A 25,131-nucleotide genomic window follows, 5' to 3' on the forward strand; every position below is an offset into this window, starting at 1 on the left:
CTCCTCCTACAAGGCCACCTCTGGGATAATCTCCTCCCTATACCCTAGGGGGGACCTCTCTGGAAGTGAGCCCAGCATCTGAGAGCTTAGAGCACTTCATTTTTTGCCTCTGTCCAGCAATATGTTGATTATGATTTGCTCTGTGCCCAAGGCTTCTGTTTCCTCGTCATATATTTCTCCTGCTGGTACCTGGAAAATGGGGAGGATGTGTTCTTATCTTTGTGTCCCCTTCAAAGTTTCCATTGTTTTTCAGAAAAGGGCAATTAGGTATGGCGCTAGACAGGTACTGAGTGCAAAATCTTGGAGAAGAAATGGTCTCATATAGAATTATATGTGAGTATTTGTGAGGCTGCAAATTTCTAAATTAGAACCATAAGCAACTCATTGGCTAATTTGTACCAGTGACATTCAAATAAGTAATTCAACCATAGCTTATAGTTGTAGTTGAGAGTCAGTGCAGAGTAAGGGATAAACATTGAACTACAAGATAGAAGGCACAGGTGTTCCTGCCGCTAGTCATATGGCTTTGGTTGAGTCAGTGAACCACTCCAAGCCTCCACTTCAACCTTTACAAAACAGAAACAATTGTAGTCTCTCTCCCTCAGCATTGTTTTAAGGGTTAAATGAAATCATACATGTAGAGCACTTAACAGACTACCTGGAACATGGCGAACACTTGATCAATAATAATCATAATTGTCAAGTGATATGTAGAAGATGATAAATATCTAGTATATGGTATGAAAGGAGCCAAATTTAGAATTCCACTCGCAACTTCTGCTTCAGGAATTGGGTCTAGATTAATCTTTAAATATCCTATCACTCTAGGGTTATTTGTTAGCACTGCACTTAAGTGTTTTAGGCTACTGCTGCCTGGGTGAGGGTTACACCTGAGCTGTCTGTTCTGGGAGGCAAGGTGAAGGAAACAGTGCTAAGTCTTGAATCCAGAGGAAGCAGCAATCCAGGTCAGTCCCTGTGAGTATGGGGAGCAAAACCCTGGGAAGCTCTGCCATTGTTTCTCTTTGGTCCCATCCCAAATAAGAATGCAGACTCCTCCTACTCATTTCTCACTCTTCTTGGAGCCTCACATCAGCCCCAGTCCAGCCTCCAGCCTAGAGCCAGCTGCTGCCCTCAGGGCATGTCATCTGACCCCATCCCTCAGCCTAGCTGACATTAAAGCAACATTCCTCCCAGGAATTTCTTAGTCTATCCCTTGTGAACTACCAATAGGGTGTCCTAAATAAGGTTCTAAACAGAGAGGGCATCATCTCCCCAGCTTTTCACTAGGCACTCATTTTTGCGGTTCCTGATAAACAAAGACAATGAGTCAGACACAGTTGGTAGAATGTACTCTTGGAGTCAATTTCCCAGCAGTGGGCACAATTTCTATCATTTATTCATCACCAGCTTATGAAGCAACTACCAAGTGCCAGCACCAGGGTGCAATGGTAAGCAAAAACTGACACCATCCCTGAGCCCTTGGGGAATAGGGGAGCCTCAATAAAGTAATCCCACAGACTGGCATATAATTGTGCTATATGTGTGCTTGGCATAGAACTGTGACAGGTGCTAAGAAGGAGAGTCACATGGCTACCCAGGACCCTGGCAAGACCAGCCAGCTGGTATGAGGCTCATGGGCATGCCTCATTAGCCTGCTTTTCAAACCAACTAAATAGGTGAATGCCTGGCAGATGCACACAGTCGTCAGATCTGCTGCCCAGAGGTCTGATCTGGGCAGACCTGGGAAGGGGAAAACCCTCCCTCTTCAAATTCAGTTGACTTTAATATTTGACAGGCACACATGGATTTTCACTAGTAGTGTGGACGTGTCCTGCATCCCCATATAAGGGAAAGGGATGCCATCCAGCCACCTCTCAGATTCACACCCCCCCCCCAGGTGAGGAGCCAGAGCTCAAAGGAGACCCCAAAATAATTTCCAGCAATGAGTTCATTGTTTCTCTGGACTTTCTTTTCACTTGTATAAAAACATGGCAGAAAGTGACCTGTTGGGTTCTGAGTTGTCCTGGCCTGCAGCTTTCCGGCTCTCCCATTCTGTGGTGATCTGAGCAGAAAGATGGTGATGGTGAGCAATAGTCAGCTACTAAGTGCTCATTCTAGTTGAGAGAAAATAAAACTATTCTCGAAAAGTATGCATTGCACAGAGGTTTCTCTGGCCAAGGTTTCTACTGGGGACTAAGCTAGAGCAAGATGAATGACCCCTAAAGAGTCTGGGAGTACTTGGGAGTGATGAGGACTGGGGCTCCCCTCAGCTGTGGAAGTGACTACCCCAATATCCATGTCATTCCTGTCCATGGGTGCAGCCCTACTAGAGACCTTGCTTTTCATAGGAAATCTCCTTCAAATGCCCGAGTTAACATCAGCATGCCCCAAACTTATCTCCCCCCCTCTTTATACACCCTCTCCCCTAACCCTCTGGCCCTACCCCGCCCCCGTGTTCCTGCCCTGAGTGTCATCTGTTGCCAGAGAAGAGACCCGAGTCAGGCGTTTCTCCTCACAGCTGCTTCATGGAACATGGAACGAAATTATTTATTTATGTGCTTTCTCCCACTCAACTGTGAGCTCCTCGGGGAGTCCCAGATGTCGTAGTCCCTTCTGTATCCCTGTGCCTACCATAATCTCTGAGACCTAGAAAGAGCTTATTAATATCAATCAACCAGAAGCACCCAGAGTCAGGGGTGTGGTGTAAGGAATGATGTTTGAGTTGGTCCTGCAGCAAAACCGAGTGTGTGTGTGGAGGGAGAAGGGGGCAGAGTGGTACTGGAGTGCAGTGTTCCAGGGCCCCTGGGGCCAACATCAGCCAGTCCGGGAGCCCTAGAGGCCTGCCTCCCGCCCTCAATCTCTCCCCCAACCCCTCAGACCCCTGTCTCTATATCAGGCAGCTGCTCTGGTGGCATCTGGCAGGGCTGCCTGCTGAGCTCTGTGGCTTAGACCAGGTACATGTTTGCAACTTCCAACCTGGTTCTCAGATCCTGTTTCTATAGAAACTGTGATGTTTTCACTGTAGTATTGAAATCCTACAGTCACGGGTCTCTTAGAAATTTAGAAATCATTTTGTCCTCTAGATATGGAAAATGAAAACCAGCAAGGTGAAGTGAATCCCCCTTTGAAATGAGGGTCTTTAAACTCAACAGGCCAAAATTTAGGCCCCTAGAGCAGTGACTGTCTATTTCTGTAAAGGGCCAATAGTAACTATTAAAATAGTTAGGCTTTAGTTCTAAACGAGCCAAAGACAATACATAAAATTGTGGGTATGGCTGTTCCCATACAACGTTATTTATAAAAATGAGCCCTCAAGCCTTGTTTGCCAGTCCCTGCACTAGAACCTCGCATGGCACTTCTGAGAGTGTCAGAAATGCAGGCTCTCAATCCCAGACCAAGACCTGCAGAAGTTGAATCTGCGTGTCAGCCAGCTTGAGAAGCTTGACCCTGGGAAGCCTGCTTTTGCCTCTAGAAATAGAAAAATGAGGCACAGGAAGGTAACTGACCTGTCCAACGTCACACAAAAAGGAGGATCTGGGACTAGAGTCCAAGTTCTAGTATTTCAAGCATAGACTTCTATGCACACTAGAGTACCCTCCCACCCCTACCCTAGACTCCCCATTTCTGGCTGGCTGGCACCCAACTCAAATTCACTGGGAATGCAAGTGAAGCAATGGTTCATTCTTCCTCAGCTGACTTGTGAATCAAGAGGACTGATGCCATATGTGTCTTCTCCATCCCTGCTCCCGCCAACACCTGGGCGGGGCTGGCAAGGTAGAAATGTGGCTTGGGGCTGCTCAACCTCTACAAGGGGGAACTGGCTCTCACAGGTTCCAGCTGGAGTTAAACTCCAGTTGAATTCCTGCCTTAGGAAGTTTGCTGCTCAAAATAGAACCACAGAGTCAAAGAACCTTGGATTTTTTCACATGCAGAAGAAACGCCTTAACTGGCTCTTTGGCAAGCCTCCACACTTTAGGTTTCTCCTCTTCTGCTTGCCCCACCTTAGTGCCCCTGCCAGCCCTGCTCCCCTGTAGTACCTTTGCAGCCCTTTAATTTCAGGCACCTCTAAAGATCCCACCTGCAGCAAAACTCCATGCTGACCATGCTGTACGTTGTCCTTCCTGATCTGTTTCAAGTTTGGGTAAGAAGTGTTTCATCTTCTTAATCAATGGATATGTACTGGGCTGTGATTTACTGAGCAGTTACATATGGGCCAAGCCTGTTGCATATTTAATTTAATCCATTTTATGACTGAGAACACTGAAGCTAATGGGGTTAAGTAACTGACCCCAAAACATAAATACATAATAGAACCTGTGTTCAACCTGCCTTCAAATACCTGTACTCCAGGTGCTATAGGAGAAGCAAGCACTAGTATGATGTGGGCCAGTCCGCTCATCATTCACAGTCCACTTATAAGAAATACATGTAGAACAATGATGTCACTGCTGGCATGACAGGCAAGCATCTGAAGTGGCAGAGACAGCATCAAAAGTGTGTGGGGGCAATAAAAGGAAAACTGGATTCCAGCTACCCTGCACTGTGCCATACATATAAGAGATCAATAAATGGATGGATGGAAAATGGATGGATGCGTGGATGGGTGAATGAACAAAATGGAATATGTGCTCATGCTTGAAGCTGAAAAGAACTTGAAAAAACAATGAGTGCAAAAAGGAAACAGGCTTCAGAGCATGAGATGCAGAAGTAGCAAAAAGGAATTCTGAAAAGATAGGGATCCTTGAGTACTGTGCCACATTGTTGAGTAATAGGAAGAGATGCAAGTTTTTAAGACCGCAGCAATAAGATGTGAGAGTAAGTGTGCAGTTTGGATTAGAGGAGAGGGAAAGGAACTGGCAACAAGGAGACCAACTGGAGGCTAATGCCAAACTCAGGTTTCCACCTATAAGCTCTTGAATTGGGGGTCAGTAGCACAAAAGGAACAATGGGCAAAAGCCAACAGGAAGTGGGTGACAGGCAAAGGCATCACTGCCACATAGATGATTCCTCCCTCCCATAAACCATCCAATAGGACCTCAGCTGCTTCTAACCACAAACACAGCCTCCTCCTGCCTACCTCCACACCAAACGCTCTCCATTACCAGCAGCTTCTGTTAGCAGTAAAAATGCCTTCAACAGGGACCTCTGTCTTTTCTACCTTCAACATGCTGCCAGCACCCATCTCTTCCCATTTTCAGGCTAATTTGTCCAACATTTATTAAGCACCTACTTGAATTCAGCACTAGATGCTAGAAATATTTTATATTCATCATCTCATTTTAATCCCCTACAGCACCCCTGAGAGACACTTTATAATTAGAAAAATGAGGCCCAAGAAGGTTAATTGACCTGTCCAAGGCCACACTAATTGGTAGATCTGGGCCTGGAGCCAAGTCCCCGAATTCCAAACATGGTATTCTTTCTATGTAAACCACAACCTCTCCCCCCAGCTCGCCATGTCTTGCTGATCCTGACCCAACAACCAGAAAAAGTCCCTCCTGATCACAGCGCCTCTCTAGCTTTCCCTTGCTGGGGCAGGCAGGTGGTGTGTGCATCTACTGAGCTGTGATTAGCTGGATCCATGTCGTTTAATCTGAGCTTATCTGGGGAATCAGATAGGCCTTAGTTTGAATTCCAGCTTTACCAAATGCCAGCTTTGAGAAATTTAGACAAATTTCTCAACCCCTCTGTGTCTCAAAGTTTTGTTTTTTGTTTTTGTTTTTTAATAATAGCTTCTACCAGATAGTAGTTTCTAACAGAACTGCCATAAGGATTCAAAGCAGTAAGCTTTGTAAAGTTCTAGGGCTGCCATAGTCTGTGCTCAGCACAGATTCCCTTCATGTCCTCACTGGAACACCCAGGTAAAGATGCTCTGAGGCTCTGCTGCATCCCAGGCCTTACCAGACATTCCCAGCTTTGGTTTCTCTTAGAGGCACAGTGATGTCAAACCCCCACTGCAGAGATTTCTAGAAGGTTCTTTTTTCCTGAGAAATTCCCCACCACCCAGCCTCTCCCCTTCTTAAGTATCTGACCTTTAAGTCAGAGTTTTAGAAGCCTCCTTACCCCAATGTGCAGAGGCTTCTGCAGAGCACTGCCTAATCTGTAAAGAGGTGACCACACAGGATGGAGGCCCTGCTGTCCCCTCCCATCCCACCACACAAACAGGCTTTCAGGAACCACAATAATGGCTACTGTGAGCACTTGCTCACTCTCTTGTCTCAGCATAGGGTTGCACGGGACGAGCTGTCTTCAGCACAGCGTGCGAACAGCCAAGACTGCTGCCAACGTGCTTCTGACCTCGACAGGGAGCCACCTTTGTGGGAAATAATCAAACCCTAATGATAGAATGCTCCCATCCCCAATCAGGGACATCGAGCCCTGAAGAGTTGTGACCTGCCCAAGGTTACACCGTGACACAGCCAGCACAGAGCTGAAATCTTGGGTCCTGCCTGCTGGGTCTGCGTACCTTCTCTCCCTCTGACCCCTGCTTCTTCTTCCAACCTATTTCCATGTGGATTATCTACAGTCAAAGACCACCGGAGTTCCTTTGGCCACCACTTTCATGCCCTGATGATGCTTTACAGACCCCTGGGAGTAGAAGAAACTTGTGAACCAGTGTGACAAGGGCAGAGCACATAGGAAACCTCTCAGAGGGGGTACCAGTGAGGCCAGGGGTGTCAAAGCCATGCTGGAAAGATCTGCAGACCCTACTCTGCTCCCTCCTGGCTCAGCCCAGGAACAAGAGTGGGCATCCTGGGGGGGGGGGGAGAGAGAGAGAGAGAGAGAGAGAGAGAGAGAGACACGAATGCAGGAAAGAAAAGAAGCTAAAGTAATTCATTGCCCAAAAAAACCATGATCTTCTCCTTGTTTAAAAGTAGAAATAGGGAGACTTCATTTGCCTGGAAGGGCTGTCACCCCAAAATCTCAACACTATTTTTTTTTGTTTTTAGTGTTAATTTCAGATATATTATAAATGAAAATGATTGAATTTTAAAAATTAAATTAAAATAAAGAAAATGGTCAGATATGAATTTCTATATCCAAAACGTATTCCAAGGGCAGGAACAAGACAGGACAGTCAATTAAGAGAAATACTTCTCAAAACCTCATTCTGCCAGTGTTACACAATTGTCCTCTCTGCTTCTGCAGAGAATTGTAGAATTACAAATGTATGGTTCTCGAGCTCCCAAAGAGCCACACAGGATGTGTCTTACCCAAGTCATGGAAAAGAACCTCTTTCTTTAGCTTTGGGTGATAAAACAGCCCTACCTGGAGAGTCCCGGATTCTGTTCTTGCTCTCATAAAACTATTTTCATAGCAGCAAGACTTTTATATAGGAGCATATCAGATCAGACTTCTCAAAACCCCCCAGTGGTTTTCTATCTCTCTTAAAATTCAGTCCAGACTCCTTGCAGGGCCTAAACTGTGGGACAATTTGGCCCACAGTTTTTCTTGCCTTCATAACTTGTGTCCCACCTTCTTCCTTGTGTCCAGCACACTGACCTTCTCTCTTATTCAGTGGATCAGCTTGTTTCTATGTCAGAGCCCTTTACCTGCCGTTCTCCCTTCCACGGAAGTTCCCAGATCTCCCCAGGCCTGCTTCCTCAAGCTCAGGTCTCTGCTCCCAAGTTGCTGTATCAGGTTGGTCAACCCTGCCTGCCTCACATCCCTCCGTTTTAAGAAAATCCTGACAAAACACACATAACATAAAAATACTCTTACCCACATTTAACTATATAGTTTGTTTAGTATTGTTAAGTATATGCACAGTGCTATGCAGTCAATCTCCAGAATTTTTTCATCTTGCAAAATTAAATCTCTGCACCCATCCAACAACTTCCCATCCCCCTCTCCTCAGTCCCTGGCAACCCTCATTCTGCTGTTTCTGAGAGTTTGGAGGCCAGGCCATGGGGTCTCTGGGCTTCATGGTGTCCGTGCTTTTCTCTCCTCAGCCCAGCATCCCTTATCTCCTCTCCTCCATCATCCCCATTTTCTTTTTCTTTCTCCTCCTGCACTGCCTCCCCTGGGTTACATTAATAACCGCCTGCAGAAGACCATGCACTTGCCATATGGATAAATATAATTTCTCGAGGACCTCTCTTCCTAAGGAAACATAAAATCGTAGTAGCAAGACCCCCACCATCGAGTTATTATAGCTACATTTTCCACATAAAAGACAGACTCAGGGAAGTTAAGTGACTTCTTCCAAGGTGATAGAACGAGTGAGTGCCAGGCACTAGGATTCAGACACAAGTCTGTGCTCCATGCTTCCCAGCTTGTCTCTGGAGCACATTCTTATGTTGGGTTTTCGGGGTACCCCGGGTGAGCCCTCTGCCTGTCTCCTTGCACCTGCATTAGAATCTCTAGAGAAACTGTCAGTCACAGATTATTCTTCAGGTTAGTTGTGGTTGAGCTGCCTGAGAACCTAGTGCTCTAAGAGGCCAGGTGGGAACATGGGGGTGGGGGTGAGGTGGGGATCCTGTTTGGCCAGTTACATCCTTCCTTACTCAGCCTTTTGTGTCCAAAGGCCCCTCCCTTGCTGAAGCTGAGGAAACAAGTCTTTTGGGGTACTCTCCCTCTCCTCACCACCAGCTTATTTTCAGACTGCTGTGCTTTTAAACTGCCTTTGAAGCTCTTTGGTGGGAAACAGCCTTTCATCTACACAGACCAGACCCAGTGGGAAGCTTAGACGGCTGATCAGTGCCCGGCTTTGTTGGGCTCTGGGTACCTGGGCGGCCAAGGGCACGAGGCCCATCTCCATGGAAATGTGGAGGCAGGAGAGGAGCCCAAAGTGACGCCCACCACAGCCTTGGCAGGCTGAGCCCGAGACAGGCCTGCCAGCTCCCACTGACCTGTCTAGACTGTGGGGACTGAACCTGGCCCCACCACAGGGCAGAGCTGGGCTTGTAGCCTCTCTTTCCGAGAAGAGTGAGAAGGTACCACTACTTCATGTTAGCTTCTCAGTAGCACAGTGATAGGGGACATTTCTAATTGCTGTTGACAGAGCAGCTTCACACTCTTTATCTCTGTAGTCCTCAAAATAACCCAGGAGATAAGTTTCATTATTATATTCATGGTTGATATTATATATCAGCCCCTGTTTGGGGCTGAAATGTGGCCTCCAGACATTGCATACATTGGCCTCTTAACTCCCAGGCCCTCAGAATGTGACTGTATTTGAAGATATGGCCTTTAAAGAGATGATTAAGTTAAAAGGAGGCAGTGGCGTCCTAACTGGTGTCCTTATAAAAAGAGGACATTTGGACACACAGAAAGTGGCACCAGGGATGTGTGTGCACAAGGAAGAGGCCATGTAAACAAGCACCAAGAGTGCAGCCATCAGCAAGCCAAGGAGTGAGGCCTAACAGAACATCAACTCTACCTGCACCTTGATCTTGGACTTTCAGCCTTCAGACCTGTGAGAAAATAAACTTCTGTTGGTTAAGCCACCCAGTCTATTGTTATGGCAGGTCTAGCAAATGGACACAAAGACATATAACCTGCTTTATATGGACACGACAGTTAAGCTGTTAGTCCCAACTCAAGAACTGTTGCTAAGTTCCTTAGCTTTTTCTTTTACCTCTATGTGTACATATTTGTCTGTCAGAAGACATTTATTAAGTAGGACACATTGTTTTTTGCATTTCTAATTAATCAGACACATACCCCTGCCAATAAGAGCTTCAGGTCAGCATTAGCTAACCAGTGTTACCCACTGAACATGTAAGATTTCAGCCCAAAGCAATGTTACCTGACATCTCAGTCCCCCTGTGCTGCTGTAACCCAGTAAGGGAACAGAGCCGATGGGTTTTATTTTATGACACAGCTGCCCTGGAGTTTGGTGGAAGGGTTCACAAACTCTGTGGGTACCATCACATCGTCAGGTTTCAGCACCTCCATGAGGGTTCCGTGACTCCCTGGACTAGCCCGTTGCAAACCTCAGTGCTGATGGAAGAGGGCATGGGGTAGGATTGGGATTGACAGGAACAAGGCATCCCGTTAGGCTGAGGGTCTCCCTACACTGCCCCAGGGCACCACAAGCAAGGAGCCCAAATCATAACACCCAAATATCCTGAGTTTCCTGTGCATCTTAAATGACTGAATTTTCATCTCAGCAGCCAAGATGAGAATGAATATAAAATATGCATAAGGGAGAGAGGCAAAACCAACCTGGGACATCGTTATCTGTTATAAGCAGGTCAAATGGGTTAATACATACATGGAAATCTATGACCCAGTTCAATCTTGGAAAATAATTGTTATTATTATTGTTATTCTCATTAATCATGATCTTTTCTCTCTTTCGGGCTAAACCTGTCAAGGTCTTTAGCACTAAAGTATGAATCTTATTAAGTTTATTCAACAAACATTTATTGGAAGCCTTCTATATGCCAAGGGCTAGTTGCTGGGGATACAAAGATAAACAACACATTCCTGCCTTCAACTCTCAATGGAGTTGCAGAAATGAAGCGAAAAGAAACACTTGTCTTTAGGTGAAATCCTCTATCTGAGCATAGGAGAAGGAAGAAGCACAGTGTGTGGTACTCTGGAGGGCAAACGGGAGTTCTTCAGACACAGAGCTTCCTGTGCAGGAACAGGGCGAGTGAAGGATCTTGCATACCTGGCTAAGAGTCTTTTGTGTCTTGGGCTTCCAGAGTCACCAAACAGCCTGAAGAGGTTAAATGTGCCGCTTAAATATGAGTGCCTGTCAGCCTTTACCTGTCAGTATTGCGTTCCAATTCCTCCTCTGATAGCAGGACTAAAAAACAAAAAAGGCAAAACAGGGCTGTTGAGGTAAAGGAAGTAGAGAAAGGAGCAGAATCGGGACAAGATGAAAGGAAGAAAAGACAAGATTGAGCAGGATGTCCCCTTAATCTCAAGCTCACTTGGATCTGCAGTCTGTGTGGAGGTGTGAAACTGCGAAGAACATTGAAGATTTTTTTTAATGTTTTAACTCAAATATTATGGTTTAGGAACTTCCAGACAACAGCTCTAAGGTAAGTAGACAGATGATTGGAGTTGTAAGGGTTAATGTTGCAGAAAAGAAAAGTGAAATGTATTTGAGGGGTCTCTCTTTGCCAGGCACTTTCACATACAACTCTGCAATTTAAATCTCATTACTACTCTTTGAGGTCAGTTTATTATTTCAAATTTCCAATTTTCAAGAGAAGAAGCTCTAGATTAAAGTAGTCAGGAAGTAGTTTGTTTATAGTCTCCTGCACTCCAACTCCTGCATATGTTTGGGGCAGTTTTATTGCCTAAGGCTCAAGTCTCAAACTTTTGCATGCCTCAGAATCTTCCAGAGGACTTGTTGGAACACAGACCTCAAGGTACAACCCCTTGAGTTTCCAATTCAGTAGATCTGGGGAGGAGCCTGAGGATTTGCATTTCTAACACGTTCTCAGGTGATACTGGTACTGCTCCAAGACCACACTTTGAGAGCCACTGGCCTCGGGGGATGGTTTACCCAAAAACCTAGCCCAGTGTTTCCCAAATCGTGCTCCATCATAAAATCACCTAGAATTAAAAACAAACACTAATGCCTGCACCCAAACCCACACATTCTGATTTAAATGATACAGATGCAACCTGGACATCATTATTTTTAAGAACTGTTCAAGTAATTCTAACATGCAGCAGTTTAAGAAACTACTGACCTAAACTCACTTCATCATTCTAAGTTCCCCATCAACCATCCTCCACTTTAACCACCCACCTCTGGGACCACAGGCAAAACATATCACCTACAAAGTTGTTCTTAGCACCTCTTTGTAACCCTCTTCCTCCCACTGGTTCAGAACACCTGTTCCTAGAACTCATCAAATCTCTTACTTGGTTTCTCCCTTTCATCTAGTCCTTCATCTCTTGCCCTATTCAGCCTAGACCCTGTGTTACAGTAACCCTCTCTGCCCATAGCCAATACACCAACCCCCTTGTTCTTTGACCGTATCTCCTGGGAAAGTTTGAGGAGGTGTGTCTAAATCAAATTGCAGGCATGAAAGTCCCGGGAGACTTCTCAAAGGTGCTGATATTTGAGCTGAGTGTTGATGGATCAAAGTGGAAGAGGACATTTCAAGCAGGGTTATGGCATATCTAGAGGCACAAAGGAAGGAAAAAGTAGGATTTAGTGGGAACTGCATACTATTTGAAGGTTTGGAGCAGGCTCCTAGCTGTACAGTGTCTGGAAATAAAACCGCCGAGGCAGCCCTCTGCCAGAAGGGGCTGGGCCTTGAACATCAAGCCAAGGAGTTTCTATCATCTTTACAGCTATGAAGAACAGTTAATTTTTTTTCAATTAAAGCCTTAATACATACTTATAGAAAATAAAAAACACCTAGAAATAATAAAGCAGGAAAAAAATCACCTCTCATCTACCCAGAACTCACCACATACAAGAATTTGTCCTTAAAAAAAAATTGTCCTTTTCTCCTATACATATTCTTACATATTTGAAAGCATGCCATATAAGTATGTTTATATCCTGCCTTCACATTTAACATTATAGCATATACATATTTAGCATCTTTGAAATTTTGCAAATATTTTAATGGTAGTATAAAATCCTATAATTGGCTATCATATAATTTATTTAAGTATTCTCATTCAGTGGAAATGGGGAGAGGGTATATTTCGCTTTTATAAAAGATGCCACAATGCTCACATTTATATGATCTTAGGTTCTGTTAATGATTTTTTTGATCAATAACAAGAATGAATTTAATGAATCAATAGTATGAAAATTTTAGACTCTGATTGCCAAATGTCTTTCTGAAAAAAACTTTCTGCCAATTTACACTTTTCATTTATGTATGAAAGAATATAACTTTTGTCTTTTCTTCCCAGCACTTAATTGGTGCCACTGAAGCTTTGGTTTGGGGATGACATAAGCAGATTTGCTCTTATAAAATCACAGACCAGAGGCTGAACCCAGAGGACCAGATCAGAAATGTTATGATTGTCCTTGCTGTTCCTCCTTTGCTTCCTATTCTCCTTTTTTAATTTTCCCATTCTTTTTTTTTTCTTGGAGAACATGTATTAAGTGTTCTCTGTACTCAAAGCACTGCATAAGTTTTGTAACCAATAGCAGTGCTGAAATGCCTAGCTCTCCACTTGCAACAAGCTTGTGCCCAACCAGGGGCCCCTTTTTGTAATTCTGGCATTTAAAAAAAGTCTCTGGACAGTAATTCTCCATAAGGATAAATATTTTTTTTCTTTTTCCAGTGAAATTGCCAAGTGGATTTATTGTTAAATTAATTTCTTTATGCATCCTGTTCACCACTACAAATGATCATCCCTGTCCTTGGAAGGTCCTACATCCTTCTTAATCCAGCAAATTACCTTGAGATTCATCCTTCAAGTCCTTCCTAAAATATCTGTCCTTCCATACACTTCCTAGTCAGAATCAGTTACTCAGTCTTTCTTGTTCATATCGTCCAATGAAAGCATTTTCTACAACTAATTTTGTTTCTTCCTCTTGGTCTAAAGTTCTTCAAAAATAGAACATTTTGTAGTCCCAGTTCTTAGCATAGTTTCTGGCATTTGGTTGCTACTCAGTTGAATGAATGAATGAATGAATAAATACGTGAATTTCTGTTTTTCTAAGACACATAAACATTACATCTTAAACACTAGTGAGTTGAGGTGCATAAAGACAATATGGAAATGACTGTAATTGCCAAAACCACACTCTGAATCATTGGTACCTAATGTAAAGTAGACACCTGGTATACCAGATGTCCTGATCCTGGATTCTAAGTTCTGGATGTTAGTTGTTCTGTGTGTCTGGACATTGACTTTCACTTTCTTATACTTCATTGTAACTCTAGATTTAATGTGTGCCTGTGTTTCTCTGTGATAGATAAAGTAAAGAGACTTAATTGATGTCAGAACTCCCAAAAAGCATAAAACTACTATGGACTGTTTATAGGTATCAGACAAAAGGAGGTGTCATGGTTCAGTAAGTGTGGGAAACAAAGTTAATGAGATTTCTTTATTTCAGGACTTCCTGGCAGGCATTTTAAGTTGAAAGAAATACCAGTTAGGCAATGGCAGAGAAAAAGAAGAGCAATCAAGTCTTCTCTCAGTAATAGACAGGAGTCCTCCTAGCCTCTTTATGCCAGGGAACATGCAGAAGAAAGTTAGTGGCAAAATCACAACAACAACAACAAAAATACCAAGACCCTAGCCCCTTCCCCTATATTTATCTCCTCAGTCCCACATTTGTGTGAGTCCCTGCCCCCCACCCACCCACCATCCTGATGAGATCAGCCTTCATTACTTCTCTCCTAGAGCCAGGAAGCAAGGTAATGTGTGGGAAGTGATAGCTGCAAGGTAATGTGTGGGAAGTGATAACAACTCTAGAGTTAAAGCCATTCAACAGGAAAATTTGTTAAAAGACCAAGACATTGTAAAAGCTGAAACACTTGAGTCTATTAAGTCCCCTGCTTCTTAGAACATTTTGTTACCAGGGAATGTTTGAGGAGGGAAAACATTGAACTATCACAGTACTGTCAGATACCAAAGCCTGGTACAAAGAGCAACATTTTGCAAGACATCTGTCTCTCTGCCCCTAGAGAAACTTCTCAAAAGTTCTACTTCCCATTTCTCTTCCTTTCCCTACCCCAATATACCTCCTCCACCACCTTGCCCCAAGATACACTCTATACATTTCTCTTCTCCCTCTCCTTCATCTTCTCTACCGCCTCCTCCTCTTCTTCTCCCTACTCTTTCATAATCACAATTGATTTCACAGACACTCTTAAAATGGTACACTAAGCTAAGATTATCCAATGGTTATTCAATACTCTTTGATAAGAAAGGAACTAATTAAGTGACTAGAGATTTAGACATTTGTTGTTTATTGGAACCAAACTCTTTAAGAGAGCCTGGAGCATTCTCCTAAGTAAACATTGCTGTTTCATGGTATCTTATTCCAAATCAAAATGAGATAGAGTTTAAGGAGACAGTATTTTTTCATAGATACGGAAACAAGGAGGACCAGAGAAGGAGAATGGATGTAGGGGGTGGGGAAAACTGTATACCTGTCACAGAAAGGCTAAGGCAATGTGTGAATCTGTTGGCAACTGATGTTTACTGGCAATCAGCAGAGGGTTACTCTGTGACAATGTTGATACATTTGTGGTCAGCCCAATGGTCTGTTTAGCTGTCTTCATTAGAAATATATCCATCAAAGAATGTTTTTTAAACAAAAGTTAGTTTTCTAAACAAAAAAAAGCAAAGACAAACCCAAATAGATCTTTGGCAATCTTAACAAACACTGTTCTACTATACCAGGAGGCACCTTAGAAGACAGAAGTCATCTGTTAAATAAACATTAACATAGACACAACTTTCTAGTTTGTGGATATTAATAGGGTATTAGTTATTAGTCACAACCTCTGAAAAAAGTGCTTTTGTCTTGATAGGCAAAGGAAGGGAAGCTTTTTAAGAATTTGCCCTTTTACTTTGTTACTTTTTTAAATAATAAAAGTTCTGTGGCAAAAATAAGGCCCAATATCCAACCCTAATCCTGCCATTACTTTCCCAAGAAAGCATAAGCTAAACCTCAGGAACTTGGGGCAGGGTAGTGAGGGGGGTGGCTTTTTCAGGTGCTGAATCAAAAGCAATTGCCACTGTGGGAGGCCATCAATCCTATGTGACTCTAAGCCTGAGACTCATATTTTCTGTCCTCTTTCCTACTGTGGACCCAGAATAATCTGGTGTAGGTGAAATATTCTTTTCCTTGGCTCAGATTAGGCACCTGGTGTCCTGAAAGAGGTCACTGATTTCCCCAAGGATGTCCAAGAAGGTTGGCTCACCACTGGCTTACCACAGGCCAAATTTGAGGTTAATTAACCATCAGTCATCATCAGTGGAGCCAAGATGTTATTCAGACATTCAGAGAAGTGAGATTTGATCCAGCTATGGATAATGACCTTCATCAGCATTCCTTCCTATCCTAATCCCAAACCAGTGTGCCTTTAGCAGCACTGGGGGGAGAGAGGGAGGAGAGAGGGTTGAGAATTATCTCCAAAAGAGCTGGTTCATCATTTGTATTTCTCTGTGTTTGAAGAGATTTCTTAATATGCCAAACCATCCTTTTAATGCACAGTAATATTCTGAATCAAAACCTTTTTTCACTAAAACTGGGTTTCTGACCATGAATGATCTTTGTGGAAATTCCGCATTCAGAATGAGTATGAAAATGCTGTTTGGTGAAAATGAAAAGATGTGGACCTTTGTGTTGGCTATCTGGGGGCCAGATTTTCTGGCCAGAGTCAGCCTGAGGAACAAAGGAATGTGTAAGCACTGCTTTGCTTGTCTCACTCTGCAGACCTCAGTGACCAGCTTCTTGAAGTGGTGGGGCTAGAAGGAGCCATGGAGATGGGACAGATCTATACTGGTCTGAAGAGTGCAGGCAGGAGGCTCGCCCAGTGCTCCTCTGTCACCGTCAGGTATGCTTCCTCCTTACCCAGCGGCTTCCTCGTCTCCCATCTCCCATAACATCCTTATAGACAACAGCAAGGAAGCCATCATTGAAGTTCTGTGAAGGAAAAGTGGGGGACAGAAGATTGATAACATTTACAATGAATGCTTCCCAAACTTAAATAACGCAGCCACCCAATCTATCAACTAGTGGTTCCACTGCAACCACTTTGCTGTTCTCTTAGAATGAATTGGTGAAATTCTCTACACAGGAGTATGAGATTATGAAATCCAGAGAACCAGAGGTCCAACCTCCTGAAGTTTTACATCTTTGAAAATTAAGATGTTGGCTCTATGCCAGAGGGTATGCTCTGACAAAAACCAGGTTCTCGGCTATGCTTTTTCTTGGATTGACCTTCAAAATACTATTTCCTGCAAGGCTTATAGAGCTAAACAATCAACATTAGCAAATCTGGCAAAATTAACTAAAAGGATGAAAATTCTTTGGGGCTGGATCCCACAGGTTGGCCAATGCAGGTTCCCAATGGGGAGGAGTCTAATGGAGGGAAACACTGATTTCAGTTGCCCCTATTTAATCAATGAAATTAGGTACAGATTCTTCTCCAAGTAATTGTTCCAGAAGTTTTTCCCCTTTATTTTTCTATTACATTTCTATAGATCAGTCTATTGGTTTGCCTTCAGATGTCCTAGAGAATCACAGAATATACATTTACCAAAATTATTTGACTATAGAATCCTTTGACCACAGAACTTGTTGGGCAAGTGTTCCAGAACACATTTGGGGAAACTCTGACTTTGGTGCTACCCTATATCTCATAGAAAGGTCTCCAGAGCTGGTTCCCTGCTATCTCTTAGTTAAAGGTCTAGCCCACTAACCCCTTTTCTTCATTCCCTGTCTTTGTAATCTATTTGTCATCTTTCCTATCATTCCCCCAAAGGTTTGCTCCCCTTTCTCACTGAGTAGTACTAGGACCCCTGTTTTCCAAATTAATCTAGACAGGTTAATGAACTGTTCATTCTCTGTCCATTCTCCATGACTTCAACACTAAGTAGGTCCAGCCCATTAGTATTCCAGAGGACCAAAAAAAAAAAAAACAAAAAAAAAAAAAACCCACCATCCTTTTGGACACTTCCCAGATACGCTCTTCAGTCCCAAAAACCAAAATGCCTCTCTTCTTATTATTTTATTATTAGCTTTACTGTTTTTCATTATTAAATATCCTCGGGGTCAGTCAGGGAATCATCGACATCATAACACAGCCTACCTCCCTCGTTCTGTATTTTTGAAAACAGGGCAGATGCCAAATCCAGGTAAGGGCTTCCTGGTCAGTGGGTGGCAACTGCTCCCTGCTCGCCCAGACCAGAGGCCTCTGAAGGGACCTGCCTTTTCTCCCAAAGGCGATGTGATGTGAATTCACACGTCTTCTACAAAAGGAAATCAGAAGGCTCTCTCTCCTTTTAAGAATCCCTATACCAGAAAAACTTTATCCCAAGCCCCCAAACAACATTTCTGTCCTCGCCTCGCTTCTTCTACTCCTGGAGACAATATTCCCAATGACCCATTCTCTCAGTTTAGCCAGGCCCACAGAGCGTGCTGTTGTTCTGGAGGGATGGTTAAGATCTGGGACAAGGCAAGACACACTCAGACCTGAGCAGTATCTTGTACAGGCTGGAGACGTTACCTCATGGATATGATGCAACCTCTCACTCAACATAGAAACCAGGCCTTTCCCATTTCATAACCCTTCCCATTTTGTGGAGTTTTGGCACGATCTGCAGGCCCTCCGGCTGACTGTTTAACTGTGATCTGCTTGGCTGTGGTGCTGCCATATTTGGTTGGCCCCTGCTCCACAGACTTCTGTGGATTTGCTGCTCACCCAGGGCAATATTTCTCAAAGCAGGGCCTGAGGACCAGAGCAACAGAATTAGACCCCTGACCCTCGCCCCACACCTGCTGGGTCAGTACACCTGAGTTGAACTCAAAACACTTATTTTTAACAAGCCCAGGGAAAGTCTTAGAGAATCACTCCTAGGTGGACCGATAGGATTTTCCCACCTCTGTTTCCCTGATTCTCCAACTCCAAGAAGCTCACTGTGTTCTCTTGGTTCTTGTGTACCAGGACGAACAAGCTGCTACCCATGCAAGTGGATGGAGAGCCGTGGATGCAGCCACCTTGCACGGTAAGTTTTGCCAGTCTTTGAGATGAGGCTGAGAATCTTTATTTGGGTGCCCTCTGGGCATTCACAATACAAAATTGTTGCATCTCAGAGGCTTTGGGAGATCCTCTAATACAACGTCCCTTCCACATTACCCATCCATTTCTTACCTGCCAAGGCTTTATCAAATACCTGTGAAGGGCCAGGTACTGTGAGGCACCAACTCTAAAACTGAATGAGACACAAAGCTGTCTTCAAAGAGCCTGAACTTCCTGTTGGTGAATTCTGAGACTTCATCTACAGTGTCTTGAGAGCCTCAGCTTGACTCATTCTATTGGCAGGGAACTTACCACCCCAAAAGGCAGGCTATTCTTCCCATTTGCAAGTCTGATTGTTAGAACATGCTTCTTTCTGGGAAAGCTGAATCTGCACATGTACCCTAGACCTGCCACCCAGTTGCAGTGACCGCTGCGATCTTTGGAAAGAATTCCCACAGTCACAGACCTGCTCACCGTAGGTGCACCACTGCCCTGAGGATGCAACGAAAAACTCCACCGAAAGGGTAACTTCCCACCGGTGATCTATTTTGTTTATGGGTGTTATCACCCAGCAACTGATGCTGTGCCTGGTTTGTGATAGTTGTACTATAACACTTATTGAATGAATGAAAGACTGAATGAGTGAACAAACTAAAATACAGGTAGCTCCCCATTCCCCGATTTCCCATAACTGTGTTAACTCTCAGTTAAGCACTTTTGCAGGAAACGTGTCCTTCCTTCCTCAGTTCATTCTCAGTTACAACCCCAGCTAGAAACTATGCAAAGAAAAACCACTGTCCTCATGTTCACATCAGGGTGGTCACTGGTATATTACATTTTATAATTAGATAAAACCATTACTGTGTTTCTGTTTACATTTTTAATTATATTTATTATATATTTTCAATACTATCATGAAGCGCAATCTCTAAAGACAAATTTGTGTTTCTAAGCTTCCTTACTCTGGTGGAGTATTCCCATACCTGCTATTTTGAGCTTTTCAGAAATAACATCAGGCTTTCTTCTACTAGAGTAAAAGAGTTTTTATGAGATTTCTACTGAGTCTGAATTGTAGATGTATTTCTAGAACTCTTTGTTCCATGTTACTTCTACAAATCACAAAACTGCTCCCTAGAGCCAGCGACTCCAGAGATGGAATCTTTTATAAAGGTTACCAACATAGAAATTATTTTCTGCAAAATCTTACCTTAATCTTCCAGTTTCTAGAAAGATTAAGAAAAAAATGATGGGGCCTCCCCTGGTGGCACAGCGGTTGAGCGCTGGGCTGCGAGGCTGCCCGCAGCCTCTGCCGCGCCGGTTCATTCCCCGGCTGCCTGCGAGGGTCCCACAAAAAAAAAAAAAAAAAAAAAAAAAAAAAAAAAAAAAAAAAAAACCATACTACAACAAAAACTATTAATAGTTTACTTCCTTGTTCAATTTAGGGAGGATAAAAGAAATTTCTACTATTTATAATTTTGATGGAGCTGAATTGAGGGGAAAGTCTATCCAAGTTCCTCCTGTCTCCTAAGAAAATTAAAAGGCTAGAGGAAATCATGCCTTCATCCACTTGATTCAGTGAGAACTGGATTGCCAGTCCTCCAAAGCCAAACACTGGGTACAATGGGTTTTGAAATAGCCAAATACTCATAATATTAATTTATTTAAAATTTGTAAGCCTTAGCAGTGTAACACGAGATAAAAAACAAATAACAAGCGAAATTTTTTTAAAGTTTTGAAACAGGATGAAAGAGGTTAAAATCAAGTATATCAGAAATGACCAAAAAAAAGTAAATGTGTTTCTGTCTCATGTTGGTTTAAAAATTAAAGTTCAGTGATATGCTTCTTATAATGGATATGCCTAAAACAAAAGAACACATCTTTTTATTTTATTCTTTATCAAGCATAGAGATGTTAAAAGTAAGAAATTATATTATTGATTATATTAATTTTAAGGAAATGCACCTTCCAATATTCCAAAAGCATAAAGGAGGATTAAGGTCACTACTTATTTGTTAGAACACTCAGTTATGAGATGTAATAGTCACAAAATTTTAGATCTCTAATAACAGAATCAAAAATACATATTGCAAAAAACAGCAGCAAGATATGATCTGAGAAAATAGTAGTTATAGAAGGAAGCCTACAGAAAGACAGGTATTGAGTGGCTTAAGCTTATTTGTTTCTGCATTTGAGGTCAAGTAGAAAAAAAATAAATGTTAGTAAACACAGATGAAATAACTATATAAAACGTATAAACAAATTAAATTTCTCATTTTTTCAAGGATCTATAATTTACCAAAATAGATAATAAATTAGTTCACAAAGAAAAAATATATTAAAAATCCAGAAGTAGAAATTATAAAGGATCTTTTATTTGACCACAAAGCAATAAAACTAGAAATTACTAATAAATTAAATGAGTAAGCAAACAAAATCCAATCACTCAAAGATTATAAAAGTTCTCCTTAAAGATAGTAGGTTCAAGAGGGGCTCAAAACCAGTATTATTTACTATTTAAAAAATAAAATTAGAAGGTTCTCTTTCAGAACTTAGAAAATGTAGTCTATAGTGTAATTGGAAACAAATTCAAGGTATCATCTATATCCATCATTTAAAAAGGAAAAGCAAGTGTAATGAATAGTACCAAAATTAAAAGAACAAGGATAAAACAAACTTAAGATAATAAGGAAGAAAATATTAAAGATAAAAGTAGAAATTAATTAGAAAATAAGGAAATCTAGAACCAGCTCTTTAAATATGTCAAATATGTGAAAATCTAAATTTAAAAAAGAAACTGAAATCATAGATATTAAAATATATAATAAGTATAATTTAAAAAATAAATATAAATGTGGTAATGGCTTTATCTAATTTTAAAACTGTATATATTATGGCATGTTTACAATGATCCTAATAAATTTGAGCCTTGTAAGTAAATGAATGAATGTCCTAAGTAACCATTAATGAAGTAGAAAATGCTTTCAAATAATTGCATACAAATTTTTCTTAAAACAGATAATCCTATTGGTGAGTATTTTGTGCTATTAGGAAATAAAGATTTATGTAAACTTTTCTATTGTATAAACTAAGATAGAAAGCTACCCAATTAATTTTATGAAATTAGACAAACACAAAAACCTAACAAAAATTGTACTTAAAAATAGGAAACTACACATGAATCTCAAACAAACATCATACAAAAATTCTAGTTAAAATATTGGTAGAGAGAATTGAGCAATATAGTAAAAGAATTTTTACTCCTCAAGAAAAGGAATGCAAGAAAATCTTCTAACATAAGTTTAATAGAAAAATTACATGATAAATTGAACAAGTGACCCTAAAATATTCTATTATATTCCACATTTCTGGTTATTAAAGGTAAAAATTCTTAGAAAAACTAAGATCAAGAAAGGTACTCTCTCCAAATAGTTAAAAATACCTGAAAACAATAATTTTTGACTTAATAATAAAACATTAGCAGAATTTTCATTTAAATCACGGACAAGACGTATATGATAATATTGTTTGGAAATTCTAACCAGTGCAGTATATGAAGCAGAAAAGAAATATCACTAATTGAAAAAGACTCAAACTTATTATTTGCAAATGAGATAATGTACGTATAGAAAGCTGATAGAATCAACTGAAAACCTCATAGTATTAGTTAGCTCAATGAAGCCCTATGAAGAGATAAGCAAAACTGAGTAAATTCTGTATACACCTCAGTCATTCAGAAGAATATAATGGAAAAAAGTTACGCTATCATAATAACAACAACAAAAAAAGTAAAACATAAAAATGTGAAAAAATGGATGACAAGAAGACTTAGCCAATATGAAAACATTTTTGAATATAGAAACAATTTGGAAACCATGTTTCTAAATAGGAATCTCAAACAAAATCCCAATACAATTGTTGTTTCAACTTGACAAACAGTAGTTAAGGCATTTTATAACAAAACAGGAAGGAAGGACTTACTAGGAGATATTCAATAGTTATACAGCAACAATAATTCCACAATTGGATAGATAAATCAATAGTACAGAAAAAAGCCCTAAGAAAATTTAACACACATAAAAACTAATGAAGGAAAAGAAAAAGAACATAAACTACTTGGAAAGAAATTGACTGTTTAACATAAGGTATCCAAGAAATGTCCCGTTTATGAAAATGTCATTATATCAATATATCAGCTTCTAACTTCACTCCCATCCCATTAAAGTATTAAGTGTTATATCAGGATAGGGGGGCAGTAGGAGGGCAGGTGACTATAATCACACTGTGAGCATAAACTTTCTAAGAAAAAAGTGACATGTTTATTAACATTTTAAATTCTACAAGTAAAAATTCAATGTAGGTATTTAAAAGACTAAGGACAAAATGTTTGCAATAGTCATCTTAAAAAACAGGTTAATCCCCATGATGTATAAAGAGCTCCTAGAAACTGGCAGGAGAAAATATCAACATAATAATGAACAGAATTCACAGAAGGGATGCCATGAGCTACAAAAAAATATTTATTATAACAAGTCTTAAAAGAGGGAGAAGGGAGGAAGAATTTCAAAGGAAAGTAGAAAGCCATGCCATGTGTCACTTATCAAATCAACACAATTTGTTTTTCTTTTAAAGATAATATTTCTTGCTGACAAGGGTGTGGTGAGGCTAGCTCAGTCAGTGAAACAGGAATATAATTGGTACAGTTTTTCTAGAAGCATTTGGAGCAGTGTATCATGAGGAACTTTACAAATATTGGTGGTGCAAGGGGTTAAGATGCAGCACTATGAAGCTATCTGCAGCCACTGCAACATGAGTTCAATCCCTGCCAGGGAAGAACCCACATGGCACAGCAGACCCCTCCTGACTTGCACGCTGCTCCCCTCAGCAGTGTATTTCAGTCAATCTGCCTTTTCTGTTCTCCACTGTGTCTCTGGTGATCTCTCACCTCCTACACCTCTGGCCTGTACCTCAATTCTTGTATGCATAAATAAATTTTTTTTAAAAAAGATAATATTTCTTGCTGACAAGGGTGTGGTGAAGCTAGCTCAGTCAGTGAAGCAGGAGTATAATTGGTACAATTATTCTAGAAGCATTTGGAGCAGTGTATCATGAGGACCTTTACAAATATTAATATACATTGATCCAGTTCATTTGCCTTCACCCTTAAAATTGCTCATATGCGTCAAAGAACTTATTCTAAGAAAAGTAAAGTTTATCAGAAATATAAAAAGAGGACTCCCCGGTGGCACAGCAGTTGAGCGCTGGGTTGCGAAGCTGCCCGGAAGCCTCTGCAGCGCCGGTTGGATCCGCGGCTGCTCCCCAGCCACCGGAGGAGGGTCCCACATGGCGCGCAGACCTCTCCTGCTGCCCGCTGCTCCCCTCAGCAGTGTACTTCAGTCCTTCTGCCTGTTCTGCTCCCTGCTCTGGCTCTGGTGAATTCTCTCACCCTCCCGCGCTTCCGACTGTACCCAGTGCTTGTATAAATAAATAAATGAATAAATTAAATAAATAAATAACTTAAAATATATATATATATAAAGAAATGGACATGTAAGAATGCCAATATCTATATCATTCAAAATAGCAAAAAAATGGAAAGAAAGAAAATTACCTAAAAGTTCAACATTTAGGGAATGGATTAAATCATCTTTATGACATTCATCAGATTTAGAATAATTTTAAGCCATTGAAAATCATATTTAATAAATATTTAGTGATATTGGAAATGCTTGCAAAATAAAGTTAAAACAGAGTAAGTAACTGATTTTAATTTTATTAAAAACATGTAGGCATAGAAACAAACTGGAAAAAAAAAATTCCCAAAGTTAACAGCTGCTGTCTGCCCCAAACACAGCCATCTCTTCCACAACATGCCTTCTCTCCTCTTGGTTGTGCTAATCAGTTGGTCCATCTATAGCATGAACTCTGAATGGGCACTGTGCTGGCCCAGGGAAGAAGATGAAGTCCTTTTCAATATGGGGCTCATACGCTTAGGAAAGAAAGAAGGGCTAGTACAATGACCAAACAATCATCAGATAATGCAAAATCACGTGCAAAGATAAATACTGTGAGAATTCCCAGTCTATGCCTCTCCCATGAATTCAGGAAGAAACACAATGCCTATAGGAATATAACACAAAATGGTGTTTCATGGATTATTGGTTTGCTTCTCTGGTGACCACAAAACAAAAAGATTTCCACTTCTCAATCTCCAGCCTGGAAAAAAAAAAATCAGAATCATTTTCAGCTCCCATTAACCAAGTTATGCTTATTCCCCATCATATATCTTGATTCCAGCCTTTTCTTTCCATATTCTGGGCCTTATAAATTTAAACCTGGCTTGCAGTAGTACCTTCTTAGCCAGACTCTCCCCTACTCCAATTCTCCCTAAAACAGCTGTTGAATTATTTCCCTCAAATTCTTTTTCCAGTATGTTATTCTCCAACTGAAAAAGTTAGCATGTTCCCTACTATTTCCCCAATAAAACCCCTTT

General features: G+C 41.3%; 1 protein-coding gene across 5 annotated transcripts in view; it reads left to right on the top strand.

Moving 5' to 3' along the window:
• DGKG (diacylglycerol kinase gamma) overlaps positions 1–25,131 on the top strand; it is a gene marked incomplete at both ends in the record, with an annotated part of 149,893 nt that overhangs the window by 121,740 nt on the left and 3,022 nt on the right. For all 5 annotated transcript variants that reach the window (XM_084231210.1, XM_084231212.1, XM_084231213.1 and 2 more), the window contains 2 exons: positions 16,334–16,454; positions 18,567–18,627. In XM_084231210.1, the coding sequence (XP_084087336.1) occupies positions 16,334–16,454; positions 18,567–18,627 (182 nt within the window). The remainder of the gene's footprint in view (positions 1–16,333; positions 16,455–18,566; positions 18,628–25,131) is intronic.

Source organism: Talpa europaea, assembly GCF_964194135.1.
Source record: "Talpa europaea genome assembly, chromosome: 4".
NCBI classification, from domain to species: Eukaryota; Metazoa; Chordata; class Mammalia; order Eulipotyphla; family Talpidae; genus Talpa; species Talpa europaea.